This window comes from Poecilia mexicana, unplaced genomic scaffold (genome assembly GCF_051168715.1).
Source record: "Poecilia mexicana isolate PSO_F unplaced genomic scaffold, ASM5116871v1 scaffold_1, whole genome shotgun sequence".
Taxonomy (NCBI): domain Eukaryota; kingdom Metazoa; phylum Chordata; class Actinopteri; order Cyprinodontiformes; family Poeciliidae; genus Poecilia; species Poecilia mexicana.
In genome coordinates this window covers 11,333,054-11,353,404 of record NW_028263370.1, presented here as the reverse complement: position 1 = coordinate 11,353,404, position 20,351 = coordinate 11,333,054, and the positions used below count along the sequence as shown (strand labels likewise).

The 20,351-nt window shown below is 39.4% G+C and overlaps 1 protein-coding gene across 1 annotated transcript in view; it reads right to left on the bottom strand.

Annotated features, from left to right (window-relative positions):
- The window catches only part of doc2g (double C2-like domains, gamma), a 40,732-nt gene that overhangs the window by 17,073 nt on the left and 3,308 nt on the right, over positions 1 to 20,351 (bottom strand). Inside the window, exons 4-7 of the mRNA XM_014996556.2 lie at positions 16,012 to 16,121; positions 1,794 to 1,920; positions 1,254 to 1,310; positions 590 to 714 (exon numbers count right to left, since the gene is read on the bottom strand). Coding sequence (XP_014852042.1) covers positions 590 to 714; positions 1,254 to 1,310; positions 1,794 to 1,920; positions 16,012 to 16,121 — 419 coding nt within the window. The remainder of the gene's footprint in view (positions 1 to 589; positions 715 to 1,253; positions 1,311 to 1,793; positions 1,921 to 16,011; positions 16,122 to 20,351) is intronic.

Genomic DNA, 20,351 nt, shown 5'->3' with positions numbered 1-20,351 from the left:
GCTATACAAAAACAGAGAATGATTTCTACAAAAGGCTGTTCCTCTAAAGGTTTAGTTCAGTCAGACCTCCTAAAAGTATCCTCAATAGTTAAAGTTGTGTTGGACTGCTACAATAATTACTGAGGAGAGAATTGTTACTTTGCTGATGTCACTGAAAAGATCACAGAAAGTTGTATGTAGGATTTTCAAATGTCTGAAGATCCGCACAGCTTTTGGTGAACAGGTTCCGGAAAATAATATGTGGAGGGATTTAACTTCAGGCATCGGGATCAAATGAAGAGCCCCAAATGTTAGATTAAAGCTCTGTTTCCCCCTCAGTGATTTAACTCATCATGATCAATCCACCATGATTAGCAGGTTGACACTTTTCACAAGAACATTTTGTAACAGTTCACAAATTAACTCAGTCTTCTGTAAAAAAATAAATAAATAAAAAAAATATAATTACACTAGAAAAAAAAATGATTTGGAAAATATATATATACTTAAAAAGCTTATTTGAACATCAAATTCAACAACCTCTAACTTTTTATACTCAAGAGCAACACATAAACATCTGCACGCAATATTTTTGTGGATCTTGACTTACATTTTGACAAATGGGTCAGAGTAGCCGTTGGAGTCCATGGCGGCCAGATGGGCACAGCGTATGATCCCAACCAGCAGGCAGCCCTTCTCTGTGTTGTAGCACAACGACACCAGGATGCGTCCGCGCTGGGGGCAACAAAAGCACAAACAGTTTTCAGACACACCCTGATCTCTCTCCCACTTGGAGGACTGCAAATGTCACCAAGTTTCTTCAAAAATAATTTACCCAAAGTAATTAAAAGGAGCATTAGGAATTTATTTGATACTTTTACATTTAGTCCATTGTGCATGCCTGGAGGTTTCAAATTAAACCTTGTAATTACATGCCTTATCTGAGTCTGGCTAAAAGGCACTACTCTCTTCTTGCTTTAATCTTCGGGGTGAACCAGAATCCGAATCCAATCAGAGACCGGAGGCTATTAGTTTCTGTCTCGAAATCATGAAGAGAAATTAGATGAAGGCCATGAGAGGAGTAAAACACCAGACTGGTGTCATTTTCACACTGATGATATGCGGTGACCATCAGAGCGCTTCCATTGCTCTCCTAGACTAATAAAGTTCATGCTTCAGATTCAGATTAAAGGTGTGCAATTACACTTTTTAAGATCTTTTTTTTTTTTTTTTTCCAAAACATGATATATTACAGAAGATGACGTTTTGATTACCTCTTCCTCTGCCACGACTGCTCCCTGCTCCACCAACTGATTGTTAGTTTCCTTATTCTGAAAAGAGACAAAATTCTTCTGTTTGGACATTTTGATGTTTTTCTTTTTTAACAAGGGCTGCACGACGTTAGGAAAACATGACATGAGAAAATAATGGTGAATGTTACAACAACCATGCAATGTATGATAAATACTTAAAATCTGTCAATGTGTTTCTGCTTTAGGTTAGCTGCAAACAAACCCCAGATAATGAGTACAGATACTGGTAAAAAAATAAATCTCATTGTTTCTATCTCAACAAGAAGGTTTTAATAAAAAGTCTGCTGAATCGGCATAGGAATAACCTCTTTGCAACTTACTACGTGTGTCATCAATTATAATCCAACATCTTTCTATGCTCTAGTACTTAAAGATAAGTCTGAATTAGAAAAACTTGTCACCAAACATTTACAAAAACAAAAAAATCGGAAATTGGTGTCTTGTACATAATGAATTTTATTTCGATGTTTTAATTTGACACATTTTTGATGTTATTCATACCTGTGCGATTCTCTCCAGGCCCATATTGTAGCGTTTGTTCTCGCCCTCTTTCAGTTTCTTCAGAGCCACTCTCACCTCCCCAATGAACTCATTTCGTCCAAGTCTGTCCATGTCGCACACACACAGCCTTCATACAAAACACACAAACACACACGCACCCAGATGAATACAAGAGAATAAGAGGGGGCGAACAAAAGAAAGCTCTACATTAAGGCCTGCCAGTGCATTCGGCATTCTGAAGCAAGCATCTGCAGCACAAAATGCTTCCAAGTGTAGCCGAGCAGGTGAGCGCTCTTCTCAAAAATCATCACAAGCTGTGTGATTGCTGAGGAGCATGAGTGTTTCCAAAAAAAACCCCCCAAAATCTGTGATTTCCTCACTAAAACTGGAGGATATTAAAGGACAAAAAAAAAACTTTATCATGCAGTCAGACTTTTAGTTTCTGCAGTAAAGAGAGCTGTGGAAGAGGCTGATTGCACAGAACGAAATACTGTTTTAAAGTCGATGGTTAGAAAAACTTGGCTGGTGTTTGTGTTGCTAAAAACAACAAAAAAAAACAAAGCATAGCAAAATCACACCCACTTTCTGCCATTTTATCCTCACCTACTTTCACTTTGCTCACCTAAGCAACACATTTTTGTAATATGCACTTTATTTTATTCCACAAGGAACATTTTCCTGGAAGTTGAAGCGAAAGTCTCATGCTTCAGTGTGAAGAAAGAAAAAAAAAAAGACTGAGAGGTAAAAATAAATGCAACATTTGCAAGAAACAACAACAAAAAAAAAACATTAAATACTCATGATGAAAAAAGAAATGTTAAAAACTGAATTTTCTGTACTCTCATTGAAAAACATTAAGCTACTGTGTTTTTAAAACCTGTCAGAAGTTACAAAGTTAGGGGAATTAATCCAAGTTGAGCACGTAAGAAGAATATGTTTATGTCTTTAAAATTAAAGAGTAAAATAAAAACTGAACAGTGACCACTATGCAGGGTTAGGCCTGTTACTACTGCAGCTTGAAAGTTATCTATATTAATAGGTTAATTTTACATTTTTACTGCAGTAACACATCACTCATAATAAGCAGTCTGATGTTCTGTTGGTCTGAGCTGCCTGGATCTGATTCCCAGTTGGGCCATTTGACTATTTTGAAATATTTTTTTTCTTAAATAAACCAAAACAACTTTAATCACCTCTTTGCTCATGAATATTATTTTACAAAATCACAATGGTGTAAACTATAAAAATCGGATTCCAAAGTCAGAAAAGAAAAAGATAAAAGTAAAATGGTGTATGGAGATTAAACTGGTTTTATACTGGTGTCTAGTTTGCCTTTTATAATGTTGTTTGCTCTTTATTTTGGTTCTCATTTGCTATTCGGTTGATGTTTCTGTCTTTCCCCTTGAAACCATAAAAGTTGAATGAATTATTGGCTGTAATATATCAGCATATCCACACTTTGTAAAAATGTGAAAAAGCAGTATTTCTCTCCATCAATGTGACAGATTCGTAACAGTTAACATGGTAACTCGAAACGTATCATTATGGATTTATGAACTTGTGAGTGCTCTTGAATCCACGGCTGTCATTTAACTTCATACCTGCTGTATGTACAGAACCACAGATTCGCATTTTTCTCAGATTCTATAATAATCCAAATGCCATTTATGTAGAGAACTTAATCAATGGCTTAACTTTGAGACTGGAGCATCTGTTTGGTGTTTATGCAAAATCTAATCATGGAAAAAAAAAACAGGAAATGTTTGCCAGGGAAACAGAAGGAGGCTTTTTTTTTTCTTTTCTTTTTTTTTTTTTTAGAAAAGAAATCCAAACTTTTGGGAGAAATTGTGTCTTATATCACATCAACCTTGATCCCCTCACAGACACCCTGCATGTATGACGGAGCAAAGGGAAATAAATCATCTGACAGCCCTGGTCATGAGTCAAAGCCATTCCCCAGCTCCTGTTAGAGATACTCATCAGTTATGACTAAAGGCCTGGAACCAGCATGTCAAACGTCCAAATGTTTGCCTGGGACAGTAGGAGGAGTAAGAAGGAGGGATGGCAGAGGATGCGGTCAGTTCATTTCACAAAGGTAGCGCAGCTGATCAAACTGTTGTTTTAATTAAATTTATGGTGTATGAATTAAAAAACATACAACACACACACACACACACACACACACACACACACACACACACACACACACACACACACACACACACACAGCAGTTGTTTATGGGATGATACGTGATGTTGATTGATTTTTTAAGCATCCTAGTCTTGCTGTCTTCCTTTAAAAGCAAATATAAAACCATATGGATATATTTTTTTGTTTTGCTAAATGCTTGTATTTTCCTCCCAACACTTTTTAAAGTAAATTGGTAAGTTCAAAGCTCTTTCCTGTAGACTTAGCATCATCCAAGCATTTCGATGAGCCAATAAAATAAAAGATGCTTCATTGCCAATTCACGCCCCACCACAAACTCCAAGAACCTTGACAGAGAAGTAGAAATATAGAAAAAGTTGTGGTCTAATTACAATGCTTGCTTGAAAAAATGTGAACCTCAGATTCTTGAAAACAACCATTTTGCATTCATGAGCACATTTTCACGTTCTATATTCTACCTGATAAGATCGATGCCCATTACATTTTAACATCTGCTGAGCCTAGTCGGCCGCTCCTTCTTCTGTTCATAACTAAAGCACTCCATTGCTGATTATTTGGTCACATAGTCCAGTCCTCATGCCACCCAGAGAGCAGTTTTGTACATTTCCCGAACCTCTTTCTACCCTTGGACAGCAGCTGGATGAGTCAGAGGATTGTGGGAGACATAATGGCCAGGGGAAACTCTAAATCCTGAATGATTGCATTTACCAACAGCAGCACAACACCTCCACAGGATCATCCGTCACGCCTCCCAACGGGACTCACTCGGGTGTCAGCCAACTGTTCTCCACTCTCATCAAAGCACAAGGGCGTAATAACCATAATACCACCACCTTTGGACTAATAAGTCTAAAATAAGATGTTCTTTAATTTCTTCTATTTTTGTTTCTTATCAATTCTCTTATTTTTGCTGCTTTTACTAGCAGTGGGAGTAAGGAAGCAGGATAATGGGATTCAATCAGTTCTCACGTTTACTAAGATGAGTCTACTTTTTCAAATGAAATGCAAACATTTTGTTTGAGGAAGAAAGGAAGAAAACCATAATCTTTATATATAAAAACAAAATCTGAAAAGTGTGGAGCCTGTTTGTATTTAGCAATACAATAGATCCACCTTTTGTTGATATAACAGCTATAACTCTGTTAGGACATATGTCTTTATTAGGTTTTCCAGCAATAACATGTCCTATTCCTTTTGCTCCAACTTTAATTGATGATTATCCGGAAGCGCGGGCCAACATGGACTGCATGGCTCTGTTCCAAACTACAACCGGACTACAATTCAAAAACAGTCCAGAAACTTCTGTCATTGTTCACACCTCCTCCATCTGTTCGCTGACGGACCGCGATGAAACGGACCCCAAGTTATCGAGCGCCGTCGGACAAATCCCAGGCGGAGCTCTGAAGAGAGATGAGAAACGAGTGCAAGGCGTTGGCCAGGCTAGATCTGCGCCGCTCCTTCAGAGTTACCACGAGCCCCCTGACTGCTTCTCTGATTAATGCTCTCCTCTCCAAACCTCTCGGTTTAAGTGGACGGTCAAGTCTTGGTAGATTTGCAGATTGCGTTGTTGAAGGATGGAGAGAACAGCGCTGTGTGAACTTTACAAAGCTTGGAATATCGTTTTACAACCTAACCGACTCTCCTCTAAACATCTCCAGAACTTTATCCCCGACACAGTTTTATCTTTATGATGTTGCCTATTCACTGGGGTTCCCATGCACAGGGGGACTCTATTACTAATTCTGAAGCCAATTGTTGCTCTGGGTTTTATTTCACAGTATCATCGTAAGGGGGAACTAAATATAATACCTTCCCCTTCGTGTTGGTAATATTTATTATAGTTGGTGGTTGTAAATGGGGAAAATGTGGGAAAAGTTTGCTTTGACTCATGCTGTAAGCGTCCCCTTCAATCCCAAACTAAATCAATTCCTAGATTTTGTTCCTGACTCCCCACAGCCGTGGACAGTGATATTTATTATGTAGCTGGAGAAAATTGGACACAGACATGAACAGGGGAAATTGAGAAGCCACACACTGGCATCATATTTGCACTCCCTTAACCCACACACAGTTAGACACCTTAGCTCTCTTGATATCACACTACCTCCACAGTTTAGTGTTATTTTGCAGCTTGATGATAGTTTTGCTGACACACTGTGAGTCACAAGAACTCTTAAAGATGAGTTTGTCCCCACGGCTGCTCTCCAAGGTATGCATTAATGCTTGACTCGACAATCTTTCTGTGCAAAAGGTTAGGAATAAAATAGTGGGCTCGTTAAACTGAAAGAAAGGGTTGAATTATCAGCGCAAGTCGTTTTAAAATGATGACAGGTTTGCCAAAAGGCAGAACCAGTACAGTAAGCGGAGCAACCGACAAAGAGCTATACAGCAAATCTCTCTCAGTCGAGAGAGATTTGTGGGATTGACCGTAATAAAAGCGTCTTCTTGTAAAGTGCAAGGTAAGAAAAATCCTCCTGCAAACTTCTCATTCTTTCCGTAACTTTAAAATCAGTGGAAATAAGTCAACGTTGGTGAGAGGTCTACGTGATTTTTGAGTTACCTCAGATGCGTTTAAACAATTATGATTTGAAAGCAGACTACCCGTATGAATAATTCATCAAGATGATGCACTGCATTCCACTTCACGGGACTTTTCACTCAAGACTAGAACACCTCAGGCAGCCTTGCTGCGCCAATTAAAGGATTAGCCGCTATGAAGCCAAGCGTGAATAAGCGATAGAAGACATTAGTTATTGGTTTACTCAGCTGCTTCATTCTTAATAACAAAATGGACCTCCAGTGGCTCTTAGAGATAAAGTAAGCTCAGAGGCCCAAAGTCTTTGAGTGTAGATAATAAAAAAAGAGTTCTGTAAGACCTTTGATTTTTTTTTTTTCCTTTCTACTCCAGACCTTTTCAGGACTGTCTGCTATTAGCCTCTTCCTCTTTGTATTGTGCCTCGGCACAACGGCTTTATATAATCAGTCTCCATTCTAATAAAAGAAATAAATTAACAAATGTTCAAACTGCCTTTCTCACTCTGCTTTACACACAACTTTTTTTTTTATTACTACAACGAGTCGTGCATCAGGAAGTTAATGCAGATTTTCTTGCTCACGTAGCTCAATGGCTCAGTGGACATGTCAATGTGGTGAAGATGACTGACTGAACGTCAAACTGAGCCGACTGGACGATGGTTACAAGAAGCTTCTCGCTGAAGTTGTTGCAGCATAAGGGGGTAACTCTGTCTCATAGACATCTTAAATATTTTTATTTACATCTGTTGTTTTATGAGTAACCATATATGACTTGCAAACTAAGATTTGTCTTTTCCAGAAATAAAAACAAAACAATCAGGCGCCATTTTGTTTTAAAAAAATAACTATTTAAAAAGTTCTCTTACTTTTTTTACGGCAATAATCCTGATGTGGACAGTTTCTTTTGGGCACTCTTCAAAATGGAAAAGACAAGACAATATGTCGTATCTTCTAGGAAAAAAAAATCTACCAACTCTTATTGCCCATATTTGCATTCAGAGGGTTGTTAAAACATCTGTGCAAGCAAGTTGCATAGATAAAACTATAAATGTTATCATCTGTATAATTCTGACTAAAACATAGAAATACCTGTGCACAAATACATCCCAGCAATAAATTAAAAACGGTTCTGGCAATGTGTCTGTTCTCCACCATTTTTCCTCTTTTTGTCTTATAGCTTTTCTGCAACACATTTTTTTACCCCCCACAATCTCTGTAAAGCAAACTGTTTTGGTCTTCGAGAAGGCCAAGGAATCCACACTGGCTATGATTTACATAAATTTACATAAGTATGGCAGGGGCTTCCCCTAAATGCAGACACTGTGCAAGAGCGACACTATTTGCACCTGCAAATACCTTTGTGCATCTGCCCGTGATTGAAGATATAGTTTTAAAAAAAATTGATATTGTGACAAAAAAGACTGGATGAGGATTTGTTTTTCTGTGAGCATGAGCAGGACGGCAAACGGGGTAAAAAGAATATTATAGGAAAGTCATGTGAAAGATGGCTTCTTTTCACCTTCATTCATTTAAGATGTTTTCATTCTAATCTCATTAATATTTTATGCTGATACTGTGTTGTACACAGGCTGCTGGAATCCCCTTTGGACTGACACAATGCAGACCCAAATGGGTTACCGCATTAATGACTTTCCACACTCTGATGCACACAGTTACTGCAAAGTGGTTGTTGTGGTCAAACAAGTGTGCTCTGATGTGTGTTCTCTGAGTTGGAGTTTCACAGTTAAATCTGCTTAGGAGAGGCAAAAACTGTCTGGAGCATCAATCAGTTCCTGCAAGTTTTTCTCCAGCAGTTTTCACAGCACTGAGACATACAAAGTGGGAAGAATCTCAAGCACCTTTGCCTTCCAAATATAACATATTACTCTGAAAATTTCATGCATTTAATGTAGCCGAAGGCAGAGTCCCTCATGCACTTCGGTCTCCCTTAGGACTTCAAGTTGTTTTGTCCATTGGACCCTCTGCGAGCAACTGCCTAGTTGCAGCCTCTGACTAATTTCCTCACTGATAGTCAATCTCTATTTCCTACATGTTGGGATTCAAAACCAACAAGAAAAAATAAAAACAGACAGGATCTCAGGGCACAGACATGGAAAGGATGGTGTGTGTGTGTGTGTGTGTGTGTGTGTGTGTGTGTGTGTGTGGGTGTGAGAGTTTGGGAACAACAAGGTCGCTTCTAGCAAACTGTTTGGTTCTGTTGGCATCTTCAGGCTATGACCTTCAGTATCTGCTTCAGTAGCTTACAGGAGAGTTTAAAGCACCCAGGATGAGAGTCAACTCCTCTAAACTTAAGGTCAAATTTCTCCTTTGGAAAAAAAAAAAGTGGATTATTTTCCTTCAGGTCAGGAGTCAGAAATTAAATCAAATTGAAGAGTTCAGGTTACTTGACTAACAATAGGTTGAAGCTCTTTATTTGTTAGTCTGCTGGCGTCTGCTTCATAACTGAACAATAACACTAGAAGTTAATGTTACTTTCTTCCATAGGTTGACAGGACTCGATCTTAGAGGCAGACTGAGGAACTCAATGAACATTCAGTAAACGATCCTCTGCTGGTTAACAGTCTGGTAGTGTGGTTAATGAGCCATTAATTCACTTTTCATATGTGGTTGCGATGTCTTGAGGGACATTCGAAATAGGATGATTTAAAAATGCTTTTTTTTTCAAATGGTAAAGGTACATTAGAGTTCAGAACATAAGAAAGGCTCAGTGTCCGATGAGATTAACTGCACTGTCCCTGATGAAGGAAAACAATGCATTTAGGACACCTTCAAAGCACAGTGTCTTGAAAAAGGATTTGCTCTGTCATAGATTCTTTTCTCCATTTTTATTTTACATACTTGACGTTACAGAACACTACGGAAGCGCATTGCTATCACGCAGGAAAAAAAAAATTTCGAGCGCTATCACGTTATAACGTGATACGTATCTCGTTAAAACGTGATAGTATGTCGTTAAAACGTGATACGTATGTCGTTAAAACGTGATACGTATGTCGTTAAAACGTGATACGTATCTCGTTAAAACGTGATACGTATGTCGTTAAAACGTGATAGTTATCTCGTTAAAACGTGATATGTATGTCGTTAAAACGTGATAGTATGTCGTTAAAACGTGATACGTATGTCGTTAAAACGTGATACGTATCTCGTTAAAACGTGATACGTATCTCGTTAAAACGTGATACGTATCTCGTTAAAACGTGATACGTATGTCGTTAAAACGTGATAGTTATCTCGTTAAAACGTGATACGTATGTCGTTAAAACGTGATAGTTATCTCGTTAAAACGTGATACGTATGTCGTTAAAACGTGATAGTTATCTCGTTAAAACGTGATATTTATCTTGTTAAAACATGATAATTTTAGGTCCAGGAAGTGGCGGTATTATGCTAGGCTAGTACAGTGGCTAACATGAATTGGTCAGGTTTCCTTTCATGTTTGGTCTACAACATGTAGAGATACGGATGCTGCTTTGCACTGTGGTTAAAGCCATTAATAGCATGCGTACTCTGAGCAGGATCCTAAACAGAACGGGACTGCACCGAAGGAAACGTCAGTCCGGTCCTCTAGCTGTAGCGGCGTTCCTGACTGGATCGAAGCTCAAGTTGGCTTCCGATTGTAGCTTCTGATTTGGGAAATGGCTAAAGGGAGATTATAACGGAGGCTCAGACGTATTTGCTGAACAGTTTCTGTTCAGATTTGTTTTAACAGTACACTTGCTGAACAACGGCAACGGCTGTTCGTAACCAAGCAACCGAAATCAACAGAAGGCTCGATAGTGGCAAAAGACAAAACTAGATCCTGTTAAGCATTCTTCAAAATAAAAGACTTCCTCTCTCCAAAATAAATCATAAATCAGCAAAAGCTGAATGGCCTCCTTTAAACGTCCTGAGAAACAATCACCTAATGATCGTGATTCATAAATCTCTACTCGGCTTGGCTCCAGCATCCTTAAACTTTCTTTTACATAGGTCTGTTAATTCCCATTCTTTACGTTTTAACAATATTTTTCTTTTACATGTTTCACTTTTCTGAACTGAAAAAGGGAAGCAAGCTTTTAGTGTGATGGCTCCTACAGCCTGGAATCAGCTTCAGTCTGAAATAAAGATGTCAAAGCTGGTTTCACTGGACTTATTTCGAGCAATTCTTAAAAACAGACGAGATTCTCTTAAAAGGTGTCACTGTTTTTAAATTCTTTTCTACTGTTTTACACTTCTGCATATGCATTAATTAATTTTATTTTGTAACCAGGTTGCTGTGTGTTGCAGACTTCTACCCAGGTCCCTCTTGAAAATAAGATAAGATGTGTATCTCAACGTGGTTTACCTGATAAAATAAAATAAATAAAATAAAAAAAAATAAAATAATAATATTTGTCAAATATTGGTCAACAATTTTTAATATTTGTCGACAAACAAGGAGCAAAGAAGAGACATCTCTCCTTTACCATATAGGTGACTTAAAATAATGTTTTCTAATGGAGACAAAGAGGGTAGATAAAGATTATTGTGTTGCTTTGATAAAATAAAACTCTGAACTTGAAGATAGTTATAGAAATATTTTGTAGGACTATCATGTTTGTTTTTAATTTCTTCAAGTTACATAAATACCTTCCCTGAAAAAAGATCAGACACTTTAGTTATATTCTTAGCAGTTTAAATCCTGCTCTACATGGATGAACATTACATCGGATAGTTGTTGCATTTCTCCCAAATAATCAAGTGTTTTTTGCCAGATCATCATTGTATTTTTCAGAAATGGGTATTTTGTTTGCTTAATTGACCTTTTCCTGCCTGATGAGTACATGTACAAGTCTATAGCCATAGAGATCCAGTGGGACACAATAGTAACCCATGCTGGGGGCTGTCTGGAAGTAAAGTAAAACATTGCTGCCCTGATCTGGGTTGAAATAACATAATAGGTTTGATAATTGTTAACACCCTCTGTCATATGGCAGATATAAGAGAGACAGTTTCATTCTCGGGCGTTTACCATTTAAGTGAAGTTGGAAAAAGTTATATTTAGCTCCTTAAAGAAGAAGGGGAGTGAGGAAATTGAAACTGATTGGAAAACATATAAGAATTTTGGCAATATTGTAATTTTTATAATATTGATGTGACCAATTAAGGAGATGAGTAGCATCTTTAACTATTAAACTTTTAAAGCTAACATACTTAGACACTTCTGATCTGGAATAGATTATTCATCTCTGATGCTACGTTGCATCACTATAAATCGGAATCTGAAAAGTTGTTGGCATTATTATCCCAGCTGATGGATCCTTGTAAGCCACACAAAAAGGCAGGTGCTCTAGGACAAAAAAGTGAAAGAAAACAGAAGGTTAAAATAATAACAAATATTGTAAATGTGATAGGAGTTTATTTCTAATGCATTCCAGATGCAAACATATTTTTAAATCTCTCATTGCTGAGGTTTCAATTCAGATAAAGATTTCACAAATCACAAACTAGGTTTGAAATATTCTGCCATTAGCGTAGATTAGAATAATCTACTCCAGATTTGAAGTGTCGATGTATGTTAGTTTTTAAAGCAGAACAAATTATTTCTTAACATTTATATGTTAAATATAATTTCCATGATTAGTTACTTATTTACAGTCATATGTCAAGTCATATGTTAAGTATAATTTACATGATTATTATTATTCACCGAATTTAACTTGATTGTACACAATTCCAAAAGGTGACGTGAAAAATAATTAAATTCAAAGCTTTCTGTATGATTTATTTTGGAGAGAGGAAGTCTTTTATTTTGAAGAATGCTTAACAGGATCTAGTTTTGTCTTTTGCCACTATTGAGCCTTCTGTTGATTTCGGTTGCTTGGTTACGAACAGCCGTTGCCGTTGTTCAGCTGGTGTACTGTTAAAACAAATCTGAACAGAAACTGTTCAGCAAATACGTCTGAGCCTCCGTTATAATCTCCCTTTAGCCATTTCCCAAATCAGAAGCTACAATCGGAAGCCAACTTGAGCTTCGATCCAGTCAGGAACGCCGCTACAGCTAGAGGACCGGACTGACGTTTCCTTCGGTGCAGTCCCGTTCTGTTTAGGATCCTGCTCAGAGTACGCATGCTATTAATGGCTTTAACCACAGTGCAAAGCAGCATCCGTATCTCTACATGTTGTAGACCAAACATGAAAGGAAACCTGACCAATTCATGTTAGCCACTGTACTAGCCTAGCATAATACCGCCACTTCCTGGACCTAAAATTATCATGTTTTAACAAGATAAATATCACGTTTTAACGAGATAACTATCACGTTTTAACGACATACGTATCACGTTTTAACGAGATAACTATCACGTTTTAACGACATACGTATCACGTTTTAACGAGATAACTATCACGTTTTAACGACATACGTATCACGTTTTAACGACATACGTATCACGTTTTAACGAGATACGTATCACGTTTTAACGACATACGTATCACGTTTTAACGAGATAACTATCACGTTTTAACGACATACGTATCACGTTTTAACGAGATAACTATCACGTTTTAACGACATACGTATCACGTTTTAACGACATACGTATCACGTTTTAACGAGATACGTATCACGTTTTAACGACATACGTATCACGTTTTAACGAGATACGTATCACGTTATAACGTGATAGCGCTCGAAATTTTTTTTTTCCTGCGTGATAGCAATGCGCTTCCGTAGAACACAATACAAATACGGATTTTTTTTATTTTTATTTTTCCATCAAGATAACCCAAGTGAATAAAAAAAAAGGATGTTCTAACACGTAATCATTATCAAAATCTGTTCCCATTTCCCAAAATAGAGCTGGCTTTAGCTCACCATTTAACTGACCACAACATAACTTCACCCGTTTCTTCTCGCTACATATTCCACTAAATTCTTGCAGCAATTGGAAACAGTATTTGCATAAAAAAATAAAAATAAAAAAAACTCTGATAACCAGCCGTACAGAGTGTTCAGCACCAGATAGTAGACTGTCAGGGCTTCCAGCTGTTTGGTGAAGAGCTGCAGCTGGAGCTACTTAAGCCGATACAATTCGCTGTGTTAAACCGTGTATGAATTTCAAGAGGTCATAAACTTTGTAACGACAGAATACTAATACACCTATTAGAACCTCGCCTTGACCAAATCCTGATTCCACTGTGTTGAACTAGAATTCACTCCAAGAACCACAAGCACACGAGCTTGTAAAATCTGTCAGGTGGGCCTACAAAGCGACTGGGCTGAGTCCTGCTGCTCAGCTGTGCACACAGAGATCAAAGAGCATCCCCCACCTCTGCTGCTCTGCTGGGACCAACACAGTTTTATCCTCCGGGGCAACAACCCAGAGAGTAAACATCACTCTGGGGACCCCTATTAGTATCTCATTTCCCTGGTCGCTCCCCATGATTTGGTGAGCTCACCCCTCCATTCACGGGCCAAACTGTCGTGGCAGACCACGCTTCCTTCTCCTACGTTTTCTGTGTCTGCCGCTTCTTCTCTTTTCTCTCGGCCGTCAGCGAGCTCGTAATTCACTCCGGCTCGCGCGCTTTCTCATTGTCCTCATTCATTAAGCTTTTTGATGTCTTTTTAGAGTAAACTCCACTTCAGCAGCATCTCTTTAAACCCAGAACAGTGAATCATCTCCTTTCTTCTTTTTTTCATCCGACTCCCGTGTTTTGAATCATCCCGTGGTTTTGTCATCTTCCTTCCTCTTGTTCTACCTACTTCACTTTTCTGTTGTGTCTTATGTGTAAGTCAACTCAAATCCCACTTTATCTTCTGAATCGTTGTTGATCTTGACAACCATTTCTGTGTCTCCTCATCTCTTGCTCCTGCTATTGCTCATCTTGGCAACGCAGAGCCCTCTCAGGCTGGTTCGTGGCTGCAGGCTGTGTCCTTGAGCAGGGGTTAGTTGGGTTTCTCTCGTCTGAAGGGAATATCTTGCTGTGAGTGAGGATGAGAGAAAATGTTTTTTTGCTAATGTATACACCTCAAGGACACGTGTGGTTTGTGTGTGGGCTTTCAGGACGTAAGGAGGAGGGGCCATGTATGTTCTTTCCTTCCAGTGATTGCCCTTGACGCGCACCCAAGAGGCTTGTCACACACCTGACTGCCTACATTTGTATTTGGATGGGATCTGTCCATGTGTGTGAGTGTGCACGCGTGCGAGCGTCGGCGTCGTCTTTCCTCAGGACAAACATCCGGCCCTGTTATAAATGGGCTTAGTAAACTGACACTGATTGCATTCAGTACAAACAAAATGCATGCGTGACTGTGCCTCTGAATCAACGTACCAATGCATGATGAGCGGAGCGGCGTAACATTTTTTTGGGCCAAGATGGCTACGTTTGACCTGAATCGCTTCACGTGGAGAGTGCTGTGTGGAGGGAGGAGGCAGCGGAAACTCGTGGTATGGCCAACACCTCAGCATTGAAAAATGTATTCATTAACCTTAAACTATTTAAAACAATACTTCAACAAACTTTACAAAAATTATTGAGAATGCATTAGTCAACATTCTTTTGTTGCAAAGTCAATGGCAAATCCTTTGGGGAATGTCTCCACCAGCTTTGTACATCTAAGGTGACATTATGTCTATTCTTTTTTGTAAAATGATTCAATTTCTGAATCTAAATTGGAGTTTCAGCACACACACAGTTTGGTGTACAGGCCAGTCAGTCTCAAATGACCCGAGTATCTTTTCTACTTGCTTGTTGTTTTGTCCTGCCTGGCTCGTCTTTCTGACACTGTTGCAAAACCGACAGATCCTCGAGTGTAAAACTAGTAATGTTTCCGTCAGAAGAGACTCCCACCTGAGCTGTTCAGTCTCGGTGGACAGCCATGTTTTTTTGACAGTATTGTTGTGTGATTGTGTCTGTTTTAAATTTTTTTTCTCCCCCCAATGAAAATGTTGCTATGGGGACACTGATAAAGATGATACTGATGCTTTGGCATATTTGAGGTTTTGCCGTAATCTTGCATGTTTTCCATTGACTATTGGTCAATGAAATGTATTATGTTGTTTACTCAAACCCTCATCCTTATCCATGAGCTTATCTCAGACCTGTTCACTGTGTTCCTTGTTATCCATGACAATGTTTGTCCTCTCATGTTCTCATAACAATTGTCTGAGGTCATTTCAGATTTGCTGTGTTTACATTGAAATTAAATTAAATGCAGCTAGATTCTGTTATTTTAGAGACTCTGTGACCCTACATGGGGGGAAAAAAGCTCCTTACAACTTAGCTTCTAAGATCATTTGGACATTCAGTGTTAGTCTATCACTCACAATAGCAAAAAAAAAAAAAAGAAGCATTGAAGTACAAGAAGTGGAACAGTTCCTTTGTTCTGCTTGACTATAACAATTACATGCACTTCCAAGTGGGAAGGACAGAGAGCTGTTTAAAGCTCATTGGGGGATGAGAAGTTTGGTTTGTCGGCTTTCTGGAGAACTTCGCCAACTAGAATGAAATTCAAAGTCAAGAACCCACCTGAGCGTTTTGGTGGTCATGTCAGCTCCTGTGATCCCGTGATACACCAGCGTTTCATTCCACACTGGGTTCAGGGTGTTTTTCAGAGTTTTTGTGCGTAGCTTGTTTGCCTGCAGAGGAAAAGCAAAAGGGAGAGAGAGAGTGAGTCAGAGAATTTGACAGATCTGGAAAAAAAAAAAAAAAAGAAGAAGAGCGAGGAGGAGTAGTAGTTGTGGCCAATTGGATCAGACTTATCAGATTATGGTAGCGGAAAGGAAATAAATATTCATCCAAACAGTGTGAAAACATTTTTAAAAAATAAAGAAGAAGGATGGTTAAAAAAAGAGTGAATAGGATGTAATTTATCTCATTCCCTGAGGAAATTGCTAACATCTGCTGAAACTGAAGGAGACGATGCAAGGCGTCCCTCATGTCTCATTTCTATCATGCGACATAAAAGTGAGCTCTAGCTAAGAGCTACAAAAACGCTGTTTCAAATAAAACTAAACGTGGCAGCTAATTAAAAAGTGCAGCACAATCATTATGAAAGTTTTTCACATGACCAAGTGGGTTCATCAGTTGATAAAGCTTGTACTCTCTCGTCCAGTTTCCAACACTGCTTTCATTTGAATTATTATTTGCACTTTTATTGATTCACATAATTTAATTTTCTCAAAGGTCTAGGGTCAGATGTTCACCTTTACAATATAATTACAAAATCTTGTTTCAATAATACAACAGAGGAAATTGTGAAATTGTCTTCTTGGATATAGCATTTAATTTTTTGACTATTAAATGAGTTTTCAGTGACACACCCTGAAATAAAAATAAGATCTGACACTGCGTCTGCATGTTCACATACTATAACTTCCTTATTTTCCAATTCACCATAATTAACATTTGATGCAATTTGTTATGAAAATAGAGATGTAAAAAGAGAATAGCAAAGAAACTGAAAGGTTTACATGCACACCAAAAGGCCATGAAAATCATATTGAATTTTGACAATTAAGATGAATGCATTTGAGCCGTTATTTTTCAGGGTGGAACTAAAATATAACGCACAACTCCAGTTAATTTAAAAAACATGAACTGGGCGCACAGATTTTCTTTAAACCAAACACGGATCTCAAACAAAGTTAATAATAAAAATTTAAATACACCTCCACCAACACTGTTCCTTAGAAAATTGCGCTGGGGTCACGTACTTTTTGGAGTTTCCAGCTTCTTTGGTAATTCTGAGACTTCAGATATGACTAGGCTTTTAAGCACAGTCTAAAGATTTTCAATATGGTTGAGGTCAGAGCTTTGGGAAGGCTGTTCCTTGCTCTATCTTTTCCAAATATTGATCATTATTCCATGGGAACGCCCATGGGTCTACTCACATTTAACCATTAGACCGCAATTGTCACCCTCAAGAAAAAAAAAAAGCTAATTGAGTAAGATCTCCATAAATCACAAGGTTCAAGTTGAAAGTGCTTCTCACATTAAAGCAAGCTTTACATCACCCAGAATACTAATCCTACAAGAAAATCCAAAACTTCATCAGAAATATAGCTTTTCCAACTGAAGAAATACATTTGTGAGGGTCAAAGTAAGGCTTTAAAGTCAAAGACCATCGTACCGCCTGTCAAGCACAGTGGTGGCAACATCTTTCTGCGGGGCAGTGGAACTGCTTATCCTCTAACGTTGATAGAATAATACAATTACTTGACTTCTTGCAAGTAATTCAATTGCAAACCAATACAGAGAATGCATTGCAGAGGGTGGACTCACTGTCCTATGTGTTTCTGGTGCTTTTCTGCTGTTGTACACAGGCTTAAATGAATGGGTGATTAACATGCTTGTGCATCAATTGGAGGCATGTCAAAGAGATAATGAAGTCAATTCAATCCATTGATCTGGAGTAGGGAAGCATTTAAAACATGCAGCACAATGTAAATACAATGTCCATGTATGATCAAGGTGACATGTTTAAACAGTCTACAGTCTGTATGTATTCACGTAATACAATTTATAAGAGATATTGGGTCAAATAAATGATTTATGTGCCAACTAACGTAAGAGACGCCACCCATCCTTTTTTTATGCGACTCCTGCTGATGTCAGAATCTCTAAAAACAAACGCCCCAGCCCTGCTCTCCTTCTCCCTCTCTGCCACCGTCAGCCTCCTGCTCCAGTGCCTCAGGGCCAGATGCTGAACCCTGCCTGACATCTTTTTGCTGTTTTTGTCCTCTTGCATCCTATTGTTCTGTCAATGCTGCCTTTTCCTCCTTTCTCTCTCCTTTTCACATAACGTCCCTCTCTTTATTGTTGGTCTTTTATTTTTCCTTCTCCGGAAAACTTCTTTGCTTATCAGTTAAAGCCAGCCCCTCGCTGGGGAGAAAAACATTTTTCATTCATATTATTTGTCTCAGTGATTAATGAAAGCAGCACGAGGATCTGCTCGTTCTCCAGAAATCTTCATCATTTGATTGAGGTTTTCTTCACAAATATCTTGCAGAAACACCAGTTCCCTGTCCTTTTCAGCCTCTATTCTCCCTCTGTTCTGGTGATTTGCATCTGTTCCTAAATGTTTCATCGCTAACCTTCCATCTGTCCATAACAAATTCTTCCCTTTTCTCCATCTGTCTGCTTGATTTTTTTTTAATTTTTTTTTACTTATTTATCTCACAGACTTCCTTACTCAGACCTTCCACCCTGGAGCTGTGATGAGCAGACCCCGGCTGTGAGTGTGCATCTTCCGCCCGGGATGGGAGCATGAAAAATACCAGAGACCGTGGTGGCACCGAGTATCACTGTGCCAGTGTTTATGCAAGAAAGGAGAGAGGCGGTGGTGGAGAAGAATGGAGGAAGGAGGGGTTAGCTTCTCTGCGTGGCTGTGACTAAATCCTTAGCATGTGTTTGCACGCACACACGCAAGGTCACACAGCGCATGTGTTGCACTGAGTGTCGTACATCACAAGACAACATGCTTGACCGTTCCCTAATGAAGGAACCCCGCAAATGGGAGACGAATGGGACGAAGGGGAAAGGCGGTGGGTGAAGGGGGGTGGTCACAGGAGATGCAAAACAATTTCTTGAGAGCTTTTTTTTTTTTTTTTTTATGGATGCTGGACTTGGATTAGTCATCGCAAAGTGCGCACACAGAGTGGACGGGAGGTGGATGCGAGTGGAGTGTCCGTCATGCTCACCTCAAGTGACGCGCTCCATCAGCAGCACTCCGTCTGGTCTGCTGATTTTTTTTTTTTTTTTTTGCAAACACTGGTTCGTTGTCACTTCACCGACTCATTCGTGCCCCTCCAACCAGCAACACCACCTTTCCCTCCACCCCGACCACCATCCCCTCCTCCATCAACACTCGCCTGTTGACGTGAGCCGTGTAACAATCCTCCCTGTTTCCATGACAACCACCTGCTGCTGTCCTCCCCTCGTCTGTCTCTGTCCCCCTTCTCCCCCCTCCTCTCTCTCTCTCCCCTCCCACTCAGTTGCCCCCCTACTCCCCCTACTCTCCCTCTCCTCTGCACACTGTTGGTATTTCAAGGTCAGAGAGGGGCAAAAACAGATGGCGCGAAGGAAGCAGAGATATCTTGTTGGAAAGTGGAGAGAGAGAGAGGGCCGATAGCGGTGCACCCGGAAGCGTGGCGCGTCACAAACCTACAGGTTTAGTTTGTTTCTTTCTTGCTTTTCACACCTCAGAGTTCAGTCATGCTCTTTGCTTAACCTTAACGTAACTCGGCGTCCCTCGCACCTACCATAACCCCCGCCGGTCCGAGTCAGCCTAGAGCTGAAATGGCTGACAACAGGTTGTACCCTGCCGCAACCCGGGGGGGAATAGGGGCGCTGCTGCCGCCGCTGCTGCTGCCAATGTTGTGGCAAGCTTTATCTTTCTCGCTGCTTGAGCTGAAAATGAGACAAGAGCAGGGCAGCCGACCATAACGTGTTTAGGCTCGATAAAGCGGAGGACTGGGTGAACTCCTGCCAAGTGGCATCCAAGTAAAAGGCTGAATTTAACTCGGTGTCATGTTTTCGTGAATGCTTGACACCCTTGTGAAAACCCTTTCATGGCAGGTAAACACCTGGGAAGGCAGAGTTTTAAAAAGGGACTGAGAGCAAATTTAGCATTTTCAAAACCAGCAGGCAAATGATGACACCATTACAAAAATATTAAACTTTTTCCCACCAGTTTTGAGGCTAACACATTCACAGCAAATGGGTTTGGAAGTAGTGCGTTACAAGACACAACTGAACATTTTTGTTTTCATTTCTGCAACAATTCAATGTTTTTCTTTTGGCTCCAGGTTAGTTTTCAAATTCATTCCTGTTTTATATGAGGCCTGGTCACTTTGTCTTGTGCCACT